At 33.9% G+C, this 21,359-nt stretch overlaps 1 protein-coding gene across 2 annotated transcripts in view; it reads right to left on the minus strand.

The window, feature by feature from the left end:
- The window catches only part of HERC2 (E3 ubiquitin-protein ligase HERC2), a 599,575-nt gene that overhangs the window by 14,269 nt on the left and 563,947 nt on the right, over positions 1-21,359 (minus strand). For both annotated transcript variants that reach the window (XM_085808058.1, XM_085808057.1), the window contains exon 80: positions 19,495-19,600. In XM_085808058.1, coding sequence (XP_085664184.1) covers positions 19,495-19,600 — 106 coding nt within the window. The remainder of the gene's footprint in view (positions 1-19,494; positions 19,601-21,359) is intronic.

The raw sequence follows: 21,359 nt of genomic DNA on the forward strand, positions 1-21,359 counted from the left end.
TATTAGTTGAAATGATAGACTGTCCTTGTATATATCTGAAGCAATACTTGTATGGATTAACTTGTAAATACTGTGTAAATATTTCATATGATAATAATAAATTTCTAAAAAAAAAAGTTATATTAGAATTCGGCAGAGAATGGAATTCAGTATAGACTAAAAAGAATGAACATAGAAAAGGAGCATGCTCCAGGGCAACTTTTTAGAAGGTAACTGAATTTTCACTTATCCTAGTAGAGAACTAAATTTTGACACATAAAAGGTTGATAAAATTTTAATGTGACGCCTGAACAGGGACTGCCAATAATTGTTGTTTTTCCTTTAAGTAACTAATGAAACTGTTAAAATTGATATCAGTGATATAAGTAATATATATGCTTAAATAATTAGTGAATTGCTGATAATTGTTGAATTACTGAATATTAAAGAATGACTGAAACAATACATTGAAAAGGAGAGTGGCCACAAAAGGGCTGCTGTTACAAAAGTAATTGGTTGAATCAAAAGTGAATTATTAAAAACAGAAATGAATGTAGAAGAACTAGAAATTTCCTTAGAACTCTTAAATGAAAAATCAAACAAATTAAAACAAACGGATGCCGATATAAAAAAATGAATAAGCATAAAAGATCTAGACAGGGAATTAAACAGTGTTGACGAATATCGTGAAAAGAATAACTACACTTAAATACAAAGCTAACAAAAAATTGACAGAAATTAATACAGAACAACCACAACTAAGTGTGTTAAAAAGCACTGAATAGGTAAATGAAAATATGATAGAAAACGTTAAAAATTGAAAATTCAAAGCTTCCTACACTTACTATTCTGAGGTTTTATGGCATGAGTTGTGAATGGCTGACATTTTGGAACACTTTTTCATCAGACATACACCAAAATAAAATGTCTGATGCTATAAGTAAATTTAATTATCTGAAATCCTTTTTGGGTGGTACTGTTTACAACACCATAGACGGTTTCGATCTAACTGAAAAAACTTCAGCAAAACATCTCGCAGAAAGATTTGGAAATAAAGATGTATTGATAAACACCCATATAGATAAATTACTGAAAATAAGGCCTTTAATGGATTCTAATGATATTAAAAATTTCCGCAAGTTATTTATTTATATACAGAAACATATTCGGTGTCTTGAATCATTAAATATGACCTCAGAAACATATGGAACTTTATTGAGACCTATATTTCTTAAAACATTGCCTGCAGACTTAATTTTAAAATAAAACAGTTCGAAAATCAAATTATGATTTGAATCATCTAGTGGAATTTCTTTCTCAACAACTAATTCAGCAGGAATGTACATTCTCAATGCTACAGCAAAAGATCACTCTGGCACTAGAAAGACCAGAAAGTTACAAAACACAGAGTTGCAGAGTTAATGAATATAAATTTGAGGGGTGGGAACTCCATGTATTTTCTGCGACTCTTCTGATGACCAGTCTATAGCATGTAATCAAGCATCTTTGTGGACTACTGGGGAGGGGAGAAAATCCAAAATGAAAGGAATAAGTTATTGCTGTTTGCATCCATGACACCTCAGAATTAATTGCACTTCTAGAATAAGATGTGAGTTATGTAAACAAAGACATGCCACTATAATGAGTTTTAAAAAAGAAAAGTGGGAAATTGTAAAAAATTGAAAGAAAAGTAAAAAGAAAGAACAAATTGAAAATAAGGTTTTAACAAATAATTTATCTTATGAAAATGTAATCTTGTAAACTTTAATTGTGAATGTTTGTGGAAATGGTGAAAGCAATTTTATACCAATAATTCTATATACCAGAAGTAGCAGATTATACATTGTTGCATTTCTAGTCAAGAAATTAAAACTAAAATCTTTAGGTCAGGAAAGTGCGACTCATGGGCTTTTTTGGAGGGATAGGGAAAAAAAAAAAAAAAAAAAAAAAAGGGAAAATTACAATAAACATGTAATTAATTTAAGTACCGTAATTTCGCGCATATAGTCCGCGGATTATCTGTGTTTAAAATGCGAATTTTTGAAGCTGCGGACTATCCACCAGGGTGGATAATACGCTGGTTGTTCACGGTTAAAATCATTGAAATTTAAAAAACACGCTGTCGTGAACTGCCGATGATTAAATATAAAAAAAGCGCGAGATTCCAAGAAAAGATTCGTATGTATCGTATCGATGGTAAACGATAGAGCATAGTGCGGAACGAATGAGTAGTAGCAAGTAGAGCTCCTAAAATCCAGGCTGGCGCATCAAGTGATGCCAGATATGAGCACTCACTTAGCCCAACCAGAGTCTTGTATTCCAGTATCCTTCGCACTGCTTTAGGCCGGGAGGGGAAAAGTAGTTGATGTGTCAGCTCGGTTTTTAGGAGCCTTAGTAGCAAGCACCTGGAGTATGAAAAAAAACCGTGATTCGTTTACTTATAGCGTGGTTTGGCAACACCGAGTGAGTGGGGTCGAAGGTCACATTTCAATACCACTTATCACGAGGATACCACGTTGCACAGTATTTCGTTTTCGTATTTTGTCTTTCATCTTCGATGACGTTGATCAAACATCGCCGGAGTTTTACTGCCGAGTTTAAACTCAAGGTAGTTGAGAAAGCTGAAAAAGATGGAAATAGAGAAGCGGGCCGTTATTTTGAAGTGGACGAGAAAGCAGAGAGAAATTGGCGCAAACAAAAGGATGTGTTAAAAAGCATGGGAAGAAAGCGATCCAATCGACACGGAAAAGTAAAATGGACAGCTTTAGAGGAAAATTTACTGAGATGGGTTCTCGACCAAAGAAATGCTGGACGCTCCATTTCAACAGTAAAATCCGTCTCTGAGCGAAGTCCATGACAGAAGAGATGCAGATAATGGATTTCAATGGGTTTACCGCTTCATGCGTCGTAAAAACTTGAGAGTTCGCAGCAGAACGACAATGTGTCAGGCTGTTCCAGACGACGTAGATGAAAAAAAAAAGCTTCTTTCCTTCAGTTTACAAGGAAAGTTATTGCAGAAGGGAAGTATTCCCTAAAAAATATTATAAATATGGACAAAGTTCCATTAACATTTGATTGCCCACCGAATCACACCGTCGATACTTGTGGAGTGAAAACAATATCAATAACAACAATTGGTCAGGAAAAGACCCAATTCACAGTGATGTTTGCCTGCTGTGCTGAGGGCACAAAGTTAAAGATGCTCTTAATCTTTAAGAGAAAAACAATTCCCAAGGAAAATTTTCCTCGAAGCGTCGTAATACGGTGCAATGAAAAGGGTTGGTGCAACGAGGACATTATGCTTGATTGGTTTCAAGAAGTTTGGAAGAAGAGAGAAGGTGCCTTTTTCAATTCCAAAGGAGTACTAATTATGGATTCCATGAGGGCGCACATAAAAGACAGTGTAAAGGTGGAAGCTAAAAAAAAAAACATCAGTGCTGAACTTAGCATTATTCCAGGAGAAATCCTGGAATATTTTTGAAATCCTGCAACCTCTGGATATTAGCGTGAACAAAAGTCCCTTTGTACGTGCTCAATGGGAGATCTGGATGTCGGAAGGTTTACATACTTTCAAAAAAGGAGGAAATATGAGACGTGCTTCATACAGTGAAGTTGCCGAATGGGTCGATAAATCCTGGAAAAGTGTTAAAGTGTCAACCATCCGATCGGGATTTATAAAAGCCAGGATTGTTAGTGAAAGTGAGGAAATCACTGATAGTGAAGATAGTGATGCTGAAAATGAACTTTCGGACACTCTTCCCAAAAATATATTAGAACTGTTTAATTCTGATACCAATGAATCGGACTTTGAAGGTTTTCCTGAATGTAGTAGAATGTGTGATTAATTAATATATGATTAATTAGTAAGTACTGTTTTTATTTGTATTTAGCGTATTATTTCTGAAGGTATATTAGTAAGTAAGTACTTTTTTCTATTTATACTTAGTTCTTTGTTTCTAAAATACATTAATATCGCCGTATTAAAAAAACGTAATTTCGGACGTATAGTCCGCGGACTATTTGACGATTTTTGAAATTTTTTTATATAAAATCGTGTCTGCAGACTATCCGATGGTGCGGAATATACGTGCGAAATTACGGTAATCCAGAAACAGCATTCACATACGAAATGGAAGCTATGAGTAAAAAAAACCATATGTTCGGATATTTCAAAATCGGAGGATAAGGACTGCATAAAGAAACTGAAAGGTTACAAAATTTTCTCAGTGGTGTAATTATTAATGAGAAATTTTGTTTATTTGGAAAAAAAAAAAACTCTAATGAAATACATATGCTTATAGAAGTAGATTATGCCAGAAAACTCTTTAGAGTGGTAATAAAACACATAACAGAGTTTAATAGCAATGAATACACACCTTGGCTGAACAGTATTAGTGAAAACGACGGGTAAAGGGAAAAAATTTCAATGAAGTTCTTTTATCTTTACATATTAGTGGGAAAAAAATTTGTGACTTGAGGTCTTTTAATTCTATCGGAATAACTGAACCAGCTGTTTTCTAAACATAACAATAAATAAAAAAAGCTACAAAAAATTATTTTATTTGTACTTTAGAAACACATGATGTGGGAAGGTACCAGGTGTCTCTTCCATGGCTTGAAATTCACCCTGAATTGCCAGATCCTTGCAGAAAAGAGCCTGAAGTCTTGCGTGAGAACCCTTCAGACCAAGAATTCCCTAGAAGCCCATAAAACTATTTTAAAGGATTGGTTAGAAGAGGGAATTATTGAATCTGTCGATGTTTAGGAGGCAGAAAAGATACAAAGGCATTATCTGCCCCATAAACAGTGTTTTGAGAAAATTTGACAACCAAAATTTGATGCATCTGCAAAAGGAGAGAAATTCGGTATATCTAAATGAGTGCCTGGAAAAGGGTCCAAATTATGTTTAATTAATCCCAAAAATATTGAAGAAATTTCAAGAAGGAAAAAAATGGGGTAATTTTCAATACAAGAACAGTCTTTCTGCAAATAGGTGTGAAACCAGCGAATAGATTTCTCAGCTTCCTATGGTGGGAGAAAGGTCAGCCTGAAAAACTGAATATATATTGGCGAAAAACTGACTATATACAGTGTTGGCCAAAATTGTGGACACTTTTGGAAATTTTTGTTTTTGAACTTTGTATGCTTATAGAAAATGTTACTTTCGCAAAATGCAAACTTGTATATACCATTTTAAAGAGAATTTATTACTGAATTCAATACAAAACACAAAATTCAATTATTTGCAATACAAAAAAAAGTTATATGTACTTTAATATAAATAAAAAAACACAGTTATGAAGTGGTTTGTAATGTCTAGATTTCCTGGCCAATCACTGTTCTTGTTCTGAGAACCAATCAAATGTTAGTAACTGCCAGTAGAAGCTGACATCATGTTTACACTTGAAACAATTCATTGTTTTGCTTTGTTCTGTACAAGGAGGACCTGTTTCTTATACACTGCAATTAGAAGTAGGACCTTTTTGTAAAAATTTTTAATATTTAGTCAAGAAGCAATGACATCAAATAAAAGAGTAGATTGGACACCTAGAAAGAGATGTAATATTATTGTGTTACGAGAAAGTGGTCTTTCCTATGCTCAAATTGCAAGACAGGTGGGTGGTTCAGTGACTACATCTGGAGTCCGAAAGTTTTGTTTACGATATCAGGAGACAAATTCAATAAAAAACAAAGACGGAAAAGGCCGAAAAAAGGTCCACCACATCTATTGATGACAGAAGAATAAAAAGACTATGTCTCCAAGATAGAAAAAATGTCATCAGCGGCCATCAGAAGTGATCTGAATGATGCGGTGTTTCTGTCAGTTCAAGAACAATCAGGAGAAGATTAACAGATGTTGGACTGAGAGGTAGAATTCCACAAAAAAAGCCTTGTCTTAATTTTCAGCAACGAAAAAAAAAAAAAAAAAAAAAAGAAAAAAAAAAGACTACAGTGGGCAAAGGAACACATTAACCCATTAACGGTTTGACTGGTATTTTCTCGTTCTTTTATGCAGGTCTCTTAACGGTTCGTTACGAATTATTGTTAGTTTAAATGTACTCTCGAAAACGGATCTTTCCGTGTTTTTGTAATAGCGGAAAAATGCGCTAAAAACGTCTAGCCCGTATTTTTGTACGTCTTCCAACCCCCATTGCCTAAGGGGACAAGGGTCTGTGCACCCCTGATGACAATGGGTGATGGCTGTCATTAGCGCGGGGAGAAGTCTTCTTGATGTTTTGTGATAAAGGCCTTACACTGACTCTAAGGAAACAAATTTATTAAAAGTTACAAAGTTAATGTATATATAAAAGGAATTAAGAATTTCAGTTTTAGAACAAGTATTGAATAAAATAAACAAGTTTCTATAAAATAAATTTTTATTTATGACTCATAAAATTATTAATGAGAAAAATAATGTATTATATAATTTATTGGGAACACGTGCTTAAATAATTCTCTTTAAAAAAATTCTACAAATTTATATCATGAATAATAAGAAACGTGCAGCTCTCTTGATAAATTTATAAATCTTACACTTTTGACAATGCGATTCGATTATTTGATTTCGTTATTTAAGAATCTATTATTCTTGTTATAAAACTGTAGAGGAATTTTTCAAAAGGGCTCTTATTCCCATTAATCTGTACGACAAATTATTTTTCTCCTTTTGGTTGTCTTTTACTTCCAAAATTCCTCTTACCTCATAAAAGTATAAAGTTTTAAAAAGTCGCCCAAAATCAGAAATTATATTAATTTTATGCAAATTTTATTTCAAAAGCTATTTCACGCTCTGTAAAGTGATGCAAACTTAAAATCTGTGAGATATTTAGTTTATTCTTTAAATGGAAATATGCGCAAAAATTTTTTTCAACATTAAATTTTAAGACCTCTAAATCGAATTTTATAAAACTCGGTTTACCTTGCCGTATTTCCATCCGTAAACGGTGTGAATACAAAATTTGGACTCGGTAGCTTATCGAGAAAAAGTCTAAATATTGATGACGAGCTTCTGATTATAGCAACAAAACACCGTGATTGAAATGCATAGAATTTTTTAAACAAACTTGCTGACTCTTAAATATTATATTTTTAAACATTTTGGAAAGTTCAGTAAATGCTGATATCAAATAACCATCATTTTATAACATTCTTGGTATTATAAAGCATGTATGTGACATTCATACGCGATTCCCGACAGCTATGTTCATTTATCAAAGTGGCTGCTTTTGCGACAAACATAATTATATATTGTGATGCTCATTCTATATCCTCCACTATCTATGATACTCATTATCGATATTTAATTATGTTCTATATCTATACAGAAATATTGGTAAGACTGAGAGAGGTCAACAAAATTTTCGCAAATATTTAACTATTTGAGTTACATAATTACTTATACTAGTTCAGGAAATTTTGAGTCATTTTGTAAAAATAATCTTTTCTTTAAAATTCCTTTTCGCCCCACCTTACGCTTAATGACTTTATTCTGATGACTGGAAGGTTATGAAAACTGAAACTGAGTATATAATTACAGATATCACTAATAAATGCTTTAAAAATACAACTCTTCATATTTCAGCAGAAGTTTTTGAAAACGCATTTATATAGATTATTGTAGAAATCGACAAAGTTTTATGCCAATTTAAAATGTTTTTCTTCCCCTAATTATCAGTTGCTTATATGAACGTATTAAAAAAGCTTTCCCGCTCAAAATTTTAACTATTTTAAAATATTCATAATCGCACTCGATTTGATGCTTACAGTTTTTTTTCCCTGCGATTTCTCTAAAAAGAAAGAATTATAATTGTATTTAATAAAGAAAATTTAATGGATTTGGAATCTGCGCAAGAGGACTGAAACTATCATGGAGGGAATTTCTAAGGGGAACTAGATCTCATCCACACTGAACGTAGAAAAACCCTGGAAAACTTTCATAGAACAAGCGTGTTCTTCCGGATTTGAACCCATGTCGAATTACCAGTATTCAGTGGTTTTAGCGATTGGCCACTGGAACCCCCAAAGCTCGATTTAAAAATCTTCGTTTAGAAACATTCATCCTGATTTAGAGTGATAGGTGTCGTAGTTTGAAGGCTAGGATTATTTGAATACAGCAAAACACATGAGGACTATCTGCTTTTAAGTAGAAAGATGCCTTCATAGATGACTTTCTAAGGAATAGCTCATACTCATGTTATACATGGAAAAATACCACACAGCCATCGCATTCATTCATCTGAGTTTGAATCCAAATCGAACAACGAACATTTAGCGGTGTTATCGGCCACTGATATGGCTGTATTATAACCAGACTTATTATTATGCATTATAAGATATGTATTACCAGACTGTATGGCATCTAAATTAAGAAATTAAAAAAACTCTTCTGAGGTAATCTTCAACCCAAGTTAAGTTTTTTTTAATGCTAATGAGTAATATAATTATGAAAGAGTTCACGTCATTTGTGTCATTTTCCGATTGTTAGGTAAAATTAGTGTGGTTTCAATCAACGACTATTTACATCTGCTACAAGAAAAAAAATACATGAAAATTTTCCTTTAAAATATCAGGAATTATTGAAAAAAAAAAAAAAAAAAAAACTTCTGTAATTTATAAACGAGGAAACATATTTAACCAGATTTTATATGCGTGAAACAAATAATGAATTATGATCTCCTCTAGTGGAGATCTTTGTAATTATATTTCTAATTCCAAAATCAAAGTAACACAACACTATCAATTCTTCTAGGCTTCTATTTTCAGCAAAGGAATAGATCAGCTGCATGGAATTTTCATGGTTATCTCTATATGTAAACCTAAATGCATGTAAGTTTTCCTTAGAAAGTTCGCCGGAAGTGAAATATTCCTATCTTAGAAGATAGATATCACGTGCTTTAGTAAAGTTAGCAAATCTAAATACAGGGTCGACAGTAATATGTTTGGGGCCCTATTCTAAAAATTAAAAGTAGCGAAAAACACCCTACATCACCCCCTTTTACTTACTTTTATACTTTTATCTAAGAATTATATATTGCATCCATAAAAATTTCTCTAAATTAATGTTATTTGGATTTGCAATCCATTTTATGCTAAAATACATCTTATCAGATGGTCGCTTTTATTCACTGGGAGTCGATGCTTCTTGAAGATGCCTATTCATGAGTGAAAAATCATTTTATTGCTTTTCTGGTTTCCCCTAATCATTTACAGAAAGGCCGAACCTTCGGGAGAAAACAGCCTATCTATTGGTGTTAATTCGTCATTAAAGAGAGGCCCACCAGCGGCCGAGCAGTAAAGTTGCTGAACACTGATAGTTCGGTCCGAGGTTCGAATCCTGTGAACGGGGTTGCTGCATGGGCGTTTTCGTGGTTTTCCCCATATGTAACGTGTATATGAGCCAGTTTCCCTTAGAAAGTCCTCCACGAAGGCATCCCTCTCCTTAGGTAGATAGCCCTCGAGGCTTTGCCATAATCGCACACACACGTCAGTATAGAGATACAGCACTGAACGGAGGAAAGTACATTTTTTTTATTGTTTTTATTTGTAAAAATCTTGACTTTCCTTTTCCCTCAAAATTCAAGCACTACGAAATCTACTAGAAAAGATATACTCTCTAAGGTATAAAACTTTTGTATAATGAAATTATAAAATGCGGTGCATATATATATGTTGAGTGATCTAAAATTCACTTAGCTCGAAAAGAAGTTTTTCTAATACTTGCACAAAGTAAGATAATAATAACTTATTTACTAAAGAAATATTGATTATATTATCTCCTAATATAATTTTACTAGAAGAGGGAACCCATATGTAGAAAGTTTAATTCTGAAAATTGTGTTTTAATGTAACTTGAACGTAAATTATGTAAAAAACGTTTTACGGGGTTGTTTCACCTATCAACATACTGTTATGGAAAAGCGATACCAGAAAAAGTAAATTTGAAAAATTTGCGAAAGGCAGAGTAATAGACGGACCTTGGATTTTTTCGAAGCAAGAAATGCGAAAATTCAGCAGTACTGTAATTATTCTTCTACCAACAATGTCTTCCAAATTCTAATTGGAAGAACATCCATTTGTAGCAAGATAGGGAGAATGGCATAATTCCTTATGTTTTCCCTCTTATAGGGTGAAAGAGAAGAAGCACAAGACTCTATTGTCCTAATTCATGTGTTCACGAATTATCGTCTATCACGTTTCCATACATTCCGTTTTTCTGAGGAGAAAATACGAAAAATCCTTTATGCTCTCGCATGAAAACAAACCGCAGACCTTCCGACTGCTAGTCCGATCTGCTATCACTTACATCACAAGAGCCCTCAAAAAAGAATGAGATATTTTCTTATAATATATACGGATATACAAACTGATGATTCTAAAATTTTATTATCATAAGACTGGAAAAATTCAGGATTTAATTCATTTTTATACATTTTAAAATAAATTCAGTTTTTCAGAAAGTTAAGATAAAATATTTATTAGAATGCCAAATTTAAGCATTTCAATTATTTATATAATAAAGGATAAACTTTATATTTATAAAGAAGAATTGTTAATAATATCCCTCTGATTTTAGAAAGAAATTTATTTTAAGTGATATGTTTAGCTTAAAAGTAACGGGAGCAGAACTATGCTAAAACAAAAGGAACACATATCGTTATTATCTCCTTTAAATTAATGATATCTATACTGCTGACAAATTGTTACCTAACATGCTTACTACAATATTTACGCATAATTGATCCTTTCTAGACTAATACTGGCATAGCATATTTCTATGGAATGATTTGCTATAATTCCTAATTTAAGTTTCACATACTTTAATATTTAGGGAATTAATTACATAGTACTGAAGATTACTCAATGTACCATAAAAGATATGCTATCTGATTTATGTTTAAAATGACTAAATTTAAAATGTTATATGCTCACATGTACACATACTCCAGAAACCTGACACATTTCGAAATTTCTGATAAATCAAAATTACTGGAATATTTCATCAGAAAGCAGTTTTTTAAACTTTGGTAAATTTCGTGCGATTTCGACATAAATTAGCCTGATCAACAAAAACACAAAGCTCATGAGGCCCATTAGAACACAAGCGATGAAGATCATTGAACCACACTAATTAAACCTGGCTCCGAATACTGATGAACAAGCTAACTGTACGTATCTTTTCCCTCCATGTGTAACATTAATACAAGTAATTTACCCTTATAAAATACTCCCGCAAAACATTCTTTTCTTAAAATAGAGAGTACTCATATGTTTTGAGCTAAATGAAAGAAACATAAACAAAATTTAGATGCATGAAATTCCCTGATGCATGACACGAACGCGAACCAGTTTCCTATAAATCCTGCCTGATGGCCAGGAAACAGTTCTGACCTCAATCCTATTGAAAATTTGTAGCACCGTTTGAAAACTCTTCTCCGAATGAGGCGCCCATCAAATAAAAGGGAATTAATTGAGGCTATAATTGTTTCCTGCCATCATGTAATAACGTCGATGTGAAGCTGTAATCAAAAATAAAGGGTACCCTACTAAGTACTGATAACTCACTGCAATCATCACTATCTAATGTATATCGATAACTATTATCGTTTAACTTTTTTGTATTGCAAATACCGTAATTTCCGGAAGAAACGCCGCGGCGTTTACGTGTTTAAAACTTAAATTTTCAGCGGCTGCGGCGTTTAGGTGCACTAAAAATAAAATATTTCCTATGATGGTCATTGTACATAGTTTGGATGGCCTTGTCATTGTGCATAGACTGGTACTGTTCCCACACAAAAGACCACTCAGTTGCTTTTTGCGAACGTTATTTTGTTTACATTATTTCCCTTGAACGGACCTACATGCCTTATTCACCCCAAACGAGATCTCAGAACAATAACATTCTTCCCCCTTTCAAATCAACATTTGCATCAGTTTGAATAGTCTCACTCCTCTGCCATTCGATGAATCTTCCATCCTCTCCCCACCCCTGCCTTTTCTGCAATTCTTTTCAAAGGCGGACACGACTCCACCTGCCTCGCAATAACGAACTCTGACATATTTCTCTTTCAGCATGAATGGATTTTTCTTGGCATTCTGCCAGATACAGATCCCATCAGTTTGGGTACAAGTACTTGTTGGATAGTTTTTTAGTACGAAAGGAGCGGAAAGTTTTTGAAAACGTTCCTAAATGGCACAGAAGCTATACTGCTGGTTTTAAGATCAATGTAATTTCACCTGCTGAACAAATTGGAAATCGAGCAGCAGCTCGAGAGTTTGAAGTGGACGACAGATGTATTCGACGTTGGAGAACTGAAAAAGAACTTCTTAAAAATATGCAACAACAGAAACAAGCCAAAAGAAGTGGTACTGTAAGGTGGCTAAATCTAGAGGAGGACCTTGCAAACTGGATAAAGGAGCAACGAGGAAAGGGAATGGCAATTTTGACTGTAAAAATTCGCTTAGCAAAACGAATGAACATAAATGATTTCAAAGGAGATGTAGCAGATTATTAGAAGAAAAAATATTTCTGTGCGTACTAGAACAACAGTCGGGTAACAATTACCAATGGACTGGCAGGATAAAAAGTCATCTTTTCTAAAATATATGACAGCTATTATTGACAAAAAAAACTTCTTTGGTCACAGATAATACATATGGATGAAACGCCGTTAGCTTTCGACTCTCCTGCAAACAGAACTGTTGATGAAACTGGTGCAAAAACTGTATCTGTGTTTATGGCAGGGCATGAAAGAATGTCATTTACATGTGTGTTAGTTTGTGCCGCAAACGGTGACAAGCTAAAGCCGATGATCATTTTTAAACGAAAGACTATTCCGAAGGAAGATTTTCCTAATGACATAATTATTTATGCAAACGAGAACGGCTAGATGTGGGAAACAATCATGCATGAGTGGCTACAAAAAGTTTGACATTGTCGTATGGGATCTTTTTTCCAGCCAAAGGGGTTATTGATAATGGCTCATTTTTTTGAGTCAGTGAAAATCAGATGTCAAAAATTGTCTACGACCGAAGCAATAATTCCTGGTGGTTTGACAAAAATCTTACAACCATTAGATTTGTCAGGTAATAAATCCTTCAAAGCTGAAGTCCGAAAGTAGTGGGTGTATTGGATGAGTGAAGGATTGCATACGTAAACCAAAAGCGGTAAAATGCGTAGAGCATCTTATGAAGAAATTGCAAAGTGGGTAGGAAGCGCGTCTAAATCAGTAAAAACATCGTCAATAATAGCAGAGTTCAAAGAAGCTGAAATTATATCCTTAGATAAAGAGACTGTAAACCAAGAGGATGAATGTGAGGATCTAGAAGATTTGGATCAGGATTTACTAAATCTTTTTAATTCAGGTAGTGAAGAATCAGATTTTGATGGCTTCATATGATGTATAGTTTGCTGTAATTCGTAAGTAAAATTTAAAATTTCCTTTTGTCATCCAAATTTAATATTTCGTTGTTGCAACATTTTTTATAATATAGTCTGAGTATTACAAAATGGACTTCTTTAGTGGGTAAATATAAGTACATACGTGAAGGTATATATATTTTCCACATTTCTTACTTTCAATTTATTTTTGAGTTATGGTTTCATTTCATGCATTTTTCTTAACTGGTATGTCATATATCTGGACTTAAGTTGAGTTTTTGCATCTATATGGCCCATGACGATGTCACGCACAATTTAATCTCTTGCGGCGTTTCTGTGAAATTTTAATTTTTTTCCCGCCATTTTTCTCGAGTGCGGTGTTTACGCTGATGCGGCCTTTCTTCCGGAAATTACGGTAATTGAATTTTGTGTTTTGTATTGAATTCAATAATAAATTCTCTTTAAAATGATATATACAAGTTTGCATTTTGTGAAACATAACGTTTTCTATAAGCATACAAAGTTCAAAAACATAAAAATTTCCAAAAGTGTCCACAGTTTTGGCCACCACTGTATAATGACAAAAAAGCCAGCCCCTTTTTACTCGCTGCCATGATTTACCATGTGGCAGTCTGATGTTCAGCTGCTTCATGTTGTGTTTGTATAAACTACTAGCGCGGCAGTGAACTTGCCCACTTCACCTTAAGCTCAAGCATAGGATGTATGAATTTTAGTTTAGTAGTTTTCTGTTGTGTTATGAAAGTTGTGTTTAAAATTATGGTGTGAGTGAATAAAGTTATGTTTAACGAAACGGAGTCATGTCTTTTAAGGATATACACCAAGACATAACCTCTATGCACAATAAAATGGCGACCCAGCTGTTTGCATGAAGCTCAAACTGGTTGTTCGTTCAGGAGCTTGGTTCCAGGGCTTTCGTGTTTTTCCCTTCAGCTATTGTCATAGAGGTGTTGGTGTATTTAATTATGGCAAAGCACACTAGGGCTATCTGCCTAAGGGGAGGGATGCCTTTCGTGGAGGACTTTCTAAGGGAAACTGGCTCGTATACACGTTACACATGGGGAAAACCACGAAAACGCCCAGGCAGCCAGCCCGTTCACGGGATTCGAACCTCGGACCGAACTACCAGTGTTCAGCGACTTTACCGCTCGGCCGCTGGTGGTCCTATTGTCATGGAGGTGTCTGCTGCTGTTAGAATATCAGTTTACAATCCTATTGACCCGGCACTGTGCTTTGCTATGTGCGAATCAATGTTTGAAAATTAAATTTAAAAATTAATTGCAGTGTAATTAAGATGCATTTATATTCTGTTAAAACAATTATAACAAATTGTGTTTATGATAAATTACTGTCTAACTATCCTTCACAGTCAAAGCTTCCTGATCTTAATAAGACTGTTAAGCATAATACTATGCATTTCATTGAAACTATTGGTTTTCCTGTTTCCTGTAAGCCCAGGAGTCTAGCTCCAGATAGATTAAAAATTTCTAAGCATGAAATTAAAAAAAATTATCAATTTAGGTTACATGTGACCCTCCAAAAGTAATTACTCCTTTTCTCTTCACAAAGTGTCAAAAAAAGGCACAAACGAATGGAGACCTGTGGGAGATTTTCAGAGGTTAAACGCTCAGACAGTGAAAGATAAGTATCCTATTCCCAACATTTGATTTTGCAGCAGCGTTGCATGGAGCAAAGTATTTTCTCGGTTAGACTTGGCTAAAGCCTATCATCAAGTACCAATTAATCCCTCTGATATCCATTAAAGGGCTATTGCCACTCCTTTAGGACTTTTTGAGAGCACAAGAATGCAGTTTGGATATTATACATGCAGCTGAAATCTTTCAACGCTTTATTGATGAAATAACTTGTGAGCTGCCAGGAGTATTTGCTTTTGTTGACGATATAATATTTGCGTCAAAGGATGAAACTGAGCATTTGATACACTTGAAAGCTCTTTTTGGAAGATTAAGTAATTATGGGCTAAGAATTAATGTATCTAAATGTAATTTTGGTTTAAAATCTTTGGAGTTTGGGGGTTTTCATGTATCTGAACAAGGTTTAAAACCTTTACCCAACAGAGTAGACACCATTCAAAAATTTCCTAAACCAAACACCCTCAGTCAAGGAAATTTCCCGGCATATTTAATTTTTACAGACGTTTTGTCCCAAGAGCTTCACGTGTTTTAGCTCCCTTGAATAGGTTATTGGAAGGCCTCATTAATAAAAGGAAACCTTCACAACTGAGCAAAGCAAAAGAATACCCTCTTGAATGGAACAACAAAGCTGAAAAAGCATTCGCCAACACAAAAAAGGCAATTGCTGAGGCAACTCTTCTCAAACACCCAATTCCTGGTGCAACCTTGAAACTTTGTACTGATGCATCGGACACTGCAGTTGGTAGCTCATTAATGCAATTGCATAATTCAGTTTGGGAACTTATTACATTTTATCTGTTAAACTCAGCAAAAGTTAAAGGAAATGGTCAACTTATGATCAATAACTATTGGCTATTCATTTTTCTATTAGGAAGTTTCGGCACATGCTTGAAGGCAGGGCCTTTACAATCTACACTGACCAAAAGCCCTTAATATATGCTTTTAAGCAGAAGTCCAAAAAGTGTTCTCCACAACAAGTTCGTCATCTTGATTTTATAGGACAATTTTGCATCAACATCAAAGATCGCAACAATATCGTAGCTGATGCCTTATCTAGGACAGAAATAGATGCAATATCTGATAATCAGCACACTGATTACAAAAAGTAATCTGAAGCACAAATTCAGGACTCTGAAATACAAAATTCTTTATCTCAATCTTCACCAGTTTTTAAACTAGAGAAACATTACTTTCCTTTAGAAGATGTTACTCTTTACTGTAATATGGACATAGGTATACCTTACCCGTTCATTCCCAAATTTTTTTGCTCTAAAACTTTTCAGCAGATTCACTGTCTTTCTCATGCTGGTATTTCAACTTCAACGAAACTAATTACTAAGCACTATTTTTGGCCCAATATGAAGAAATTTATTAAAACTGCAGTTCAATCTTGTCTACAGTGCTAATGTTCTAAAAGTCATAGGTATACGAAAACACCTTTGAGTACCTTTTCCTTGCCTGATGCAAGATTTGCACATATCCATATTGATTTCACAGGTCCTTTTCCACCATCTGCAGGTAACCATTATTGCATGACAATTATTAACAGGTTTACCAGATGGCCAGAAGTTATACCTACTGCTGACATGTCAGCTCAGATGACTTGCAAAGTGTTAGTGCATAACTGGATAACTACATTTGGCTGCCCAGTATCTGTAACAACTGATCAAGGCCGAAATTTTGAATCTCACTTATATAGGAACTTTTTTTCCCTTCACTTATTTAGGGAAGATTTTGGGTACATATCGCATTAGAACTACTGCTTATCATCAGTCCAATGGGCTGATTGAGAGATTTCATAGGCAACTTAAAAGTTCAATAATAGCTCCTAACAACCCAAAATGGACTGAAATTCTGCCTGTAGTTCTGTTGGGTATTAGATCTGCCATTAAGAAAGATATAAATGCTACTTCTGCGGAACTTGTTTATGGTACCACACTTAGAGTACCCTCACATATGCTGAATACTACTAATTTTGTATCTTCTTCTGAATCTTATGTGTCACAGCTTCAATCAGTCATGCATTTAGTCAGACCTATTCCAGCCAGATTATGCCATACAAGAGAAGACTTGAAACTAAAAGAAGTTCTAATTTTTTACTGGATGGATTCCACAAATGCCCTCTTTTGGAAAAGCAGAAAGTTACCCCACTTTTGTAGCCAATCAAGTGAATGAGATTCGAAAATTGAGTAATCCAGATCACTGGCATCACCTTACTGGAACGTTAGAGTCTACAGATTTGCCATCTTGCAGTTGCTGTGCTAAGGAATTGAGAAAATCTGAACTGTGGAAAGGACCAAATTGGATCTATCGACCTCCTGAATAGTGGTCCATTTTAGATGAAGAACATCCTGACTTAGACATAGTAAATGGAGAGAGAAAAAGAACTGTGGTTTCAGCTAGCAATAACATGAATACAGGTAAATTTAACCTTTTTGACAATATTTCAAGTTTTGGAAAGATCATAATAGTTGTCTTGGATCTCTAGGTTCATTAAAAATGCAACTACAGAATCATCTGAAAGAACTCATGGCAGAACTTCAGTCAAAGAAAGAGAAAAAGAGCTGAGACGATTTTCCGACTGATCCACAAGAATGTTTTGAATGATTGGAAAGATAAAATAATATGTGCACTACAACCTATCATGGACTCCAATGGCCTTATAAAAAGTGATGACAAGTATTTTTTAGAGAGATGATGATGCTGACTTTCATTACTAACTTTTACTTCTCTAAGATCATTTGTTAGTGTTAGGATTAATGAAATCTGAACACGAAAGGCTAAGTCATGCTATGCTGCAGTACAATTCGTTATGTGTGTTTTATGTGAAAAACATTAGATTATAAAGAGTAGGAAGATAACAAGTAAAGTTATCCAAAAACGTGTGTGATGTTGTAGGTATGACTCTGATTCAAGTAAGACTTCTCAAGTGCCATTAATTGAAGACAGAATAAGAGATGCCTTAATTTTTGAGATTATTGATGTTGATCTGGCAAGTCCCTTAATTTTAAAAAGAGGTCAGAAAAATGGGATCATCATCTTTACTTGCGCAATATATAGAGCAACAGAGTTGGTCTCCTCTCTCTCAACAGAAAGTTTCAGGGAATCCATTGCTTGAAGGGGTAGACCCATCACCATATGCTCCAACAATGTACCTAGTTTTGTTGGATAAAATAATTTGTTTAAGACCATAAATAGGAATTCTATCTTAGAAAAAAGAAAATTGAACAGAAGTTTATTCCCCTTCCTCGCCATGGTGGGGAGGGTGGTGGGAAAGGTTAATCAGAGTACTAAAGAGAATTTTCTGAAAGGTACTCTGAAAATCTTCTCTGAATTACATAGAGTTGTTGGCAATCATATGTGACTGCGAGAACATCATGAACAAGCATCCTCTCACTTATTTGTCAGAAGACATAAGGCTTATGAGCTCTCACCCCAGCAATGTTTCTAACAGAAATTCCAGAGACTGGAGATCTGAATAACAATAAATTTCTAAAAGAAATTATATTAGAGTGTGACAGTGAATGGAATTCAGTATCGATTAGATTAAATGGACATTGAAAAGGAAAAGGAGCATGTTCCAGGGCATCCCCTTAGAAAGTAAGTGAATTTTCACTTATCCTATTACAGAATTAAATTTTAACACGTAAAAGATTGATAAAATTTTAATACAAATATTTTGTTCTTTAATTTGTGTATGGCCCCTGAATATGATTCCTGATTTCTATATAAAATATCTGGGTGAATTGTCATATGGAAGTCGGACTTTTTGCATTTTATTTTCTACAGACTACAATATTTTTCTAAATATAAGTAAAGGGACTGAAGCAGTATGTAAAAATTTATATTTTGTAATTTTTATGAAATTTACCTCTTCAAACTAAAAAATGCCAACACATGAATCTCTGCATTATTTAAAACATTTATGTAACTGGAAGCAGATGTCTGTGATGAATGGTTGCAAAAATAAAGGGTGAGTAAGGACTTTTGTGGGCATAGTGTATAGACAGAAAGAGGCAATATGTAGAAGCACCTGAATTTTTTCTGACTAGGATCTCTAGATATTCTTGTGTTGATCCAGTGCAATGGCAATTATAATTATCCATAAAGTAACACTAAACATTTCAGATCTTAGCTAGAAAATAATAAACTTGAACCTTTAAAGAGATTATATATTATAAATATGCTCTTCAAGAAAATTTAATAAAATACATATATTAACTTTATCAATATTTTGACCATGCATTGAATTAGCCTATTAGACTAAATTGCTAAGTAGATCTTTCAAAAATACTTTTATGAATAAAAGATGAATCTAAGAATTCTTTACGAATTTCAAGCTTTAATTTGCAAATAAAGCCATAAAACTATATGTATTTACATTTCAAAATCAGAATAAACTACTTTTAAACAATAAAGCTCATTTATATAAAACTAAATAAATAACGAGATAAAGCTTATTACCATAGTTTCTAGCTCAGAACCAGTGAAGAGTGATAACAGTGGAACCGGAACAACTTTAGACATACCTTCACGAACGGCACTCACTTGTTCATCAAATTCATGCAACCTACAATAATATGAAGATGCTAAGCTACTGAGCAAAAATGCACCTAACTTTTGGTAAATAAAAACAAAAATTATTATTTTTAAAATAAACTTTCAATGTACAAAAAGCTGCAAAATGAAGAGGTTTCTAGCTTAGTGAAAAAAATACATATTTTAACGCTTTCAGGATGGGCGTCCCATATATGCATTCCCTAAGAATGTCTCTTACAACCGGGCATCCCATCCACATATCACTAGAGATTGCATTCTGAGGACGGGTGATGCATATACGCATTTTAAGCTGGAATGTTTTTCTGAAGACCATTAGATGACATCCTATGTCCATTATTTTTTAAATGAACACAGTTTCAGTTGCCAACCTTGAGTTTGATATATTCTGCCTGACTTTGGTATGTTACTCATCAACCGTTGTGAGGGAAAGTGTAAACAGAGGTGGGCTCTTTTAATCGCTGCATGCTAATATAAACATTTGCGTGTCTGATTTATATCCAATTCCTTTTTTATTATATTTTTTCCCTCTGCTATGTACAGTCTTTTAGGGTTACTATGTGGAGTTCTGTTACGTTTTGCATTGTCTTCAGGTATATTTCCATTTCTTCTCTTTTTATTTTGGAAAACTCACCTCCAGTCCATTACAGCGGGAAGGCACTATTTATCAGAGGAAGAATACCTTTGTATTGTTAATGAACCATTTACTAACGCAGATAAGAGTGATGATTAATTTTCTAAAGAGTTAGAAAGTGATATTTCTCCGTGCTTCAAGATTTACCACACTCAGTCTTCATTTTAAGTTTTGTTACTTCTTACTGTAAATAGTCTTTATTGTGTTGTTTTATTAATTTTAAACTTTATTGATGGATTTTATCAATTAAAACTTTGGAATAATTTGAATAGCGCTTCCGAAAATTATTTTACAAGGTAAGCAATTTTGTAAGTATATTTTCATGTAAAATAAAGAAAAAAAAGGTTATTAAGTGCTAATTTTAACACATATAAGAGCTCAAATAATAATCTAAAATGATACCAAAAATTACGATTCTAGAAGTGAAACTTTAAAAAAAAAAATTTGGCTTAATGATGCAAAACCTCCATCCTGTACGGTGATTGCCTTCAATTCCCTTCCAATGAGCATCTTAAACAAAGGTGCATCGCGAAAGGGTTAAACAGTGTAAATTTTTAATTTACAGAAATTTACATACCTTTGAACATGCAATGCATAATATATTGCCATTAATAATGGAATACCCTATAACAGGAAAAATTTACATTACTAATGCATATGTGAACCTGTAAGAAAACTGAGCACTTGATTGATATATATATACCAGTATAGCTATTGAAATGGATATATGAAAAGTTGAATGAGGCTGAAAAAAGCATAAATTATCACTATCATTTCAGTCATTCCATCCAAGGCAGTTTTGGCAAGTTTGCAGAAACTGCGAGCAATGCTGTGGTGAAATGGAAGCATGAGGGAGTTAAGAAATCCCAATCTTTGGGTTTTAAATCTTCAGTACCTACCTTTTATAAGCCAAAGCAAAGTTCAAAATTTTGTAAACTAGATTCTGAGAACCAAAAATTTGACACAGAGAAACTGTTGATGACTTCAATGTGAGGTCTAATGACCAAGCTCTATTAGAAAGAGTAGCTACAGTCTTTTGATTGGCATTTTCAAGTGATACCAGTACATGCACTATTCATCAAGAGGTGTTTGTACTTAATCTCCATAGGTGATCCAGAATATAAGCTAATGATCTCTT

The sequence above is a fragment of the Stegodyphus dumicola genome, chromosome X1 (genome assembly GCF_044657685.1).
Source record: "Stegodyphus dumicola isolate Sdum_Otavi_A_Nest chromosome X1, ASM4465768v1".
NCBI lineage: Eukaryota > Metazoa > Arthropoda > Arachnida > Araneae > Eresidae > Stegodyphus > Stegodyphus dumicola.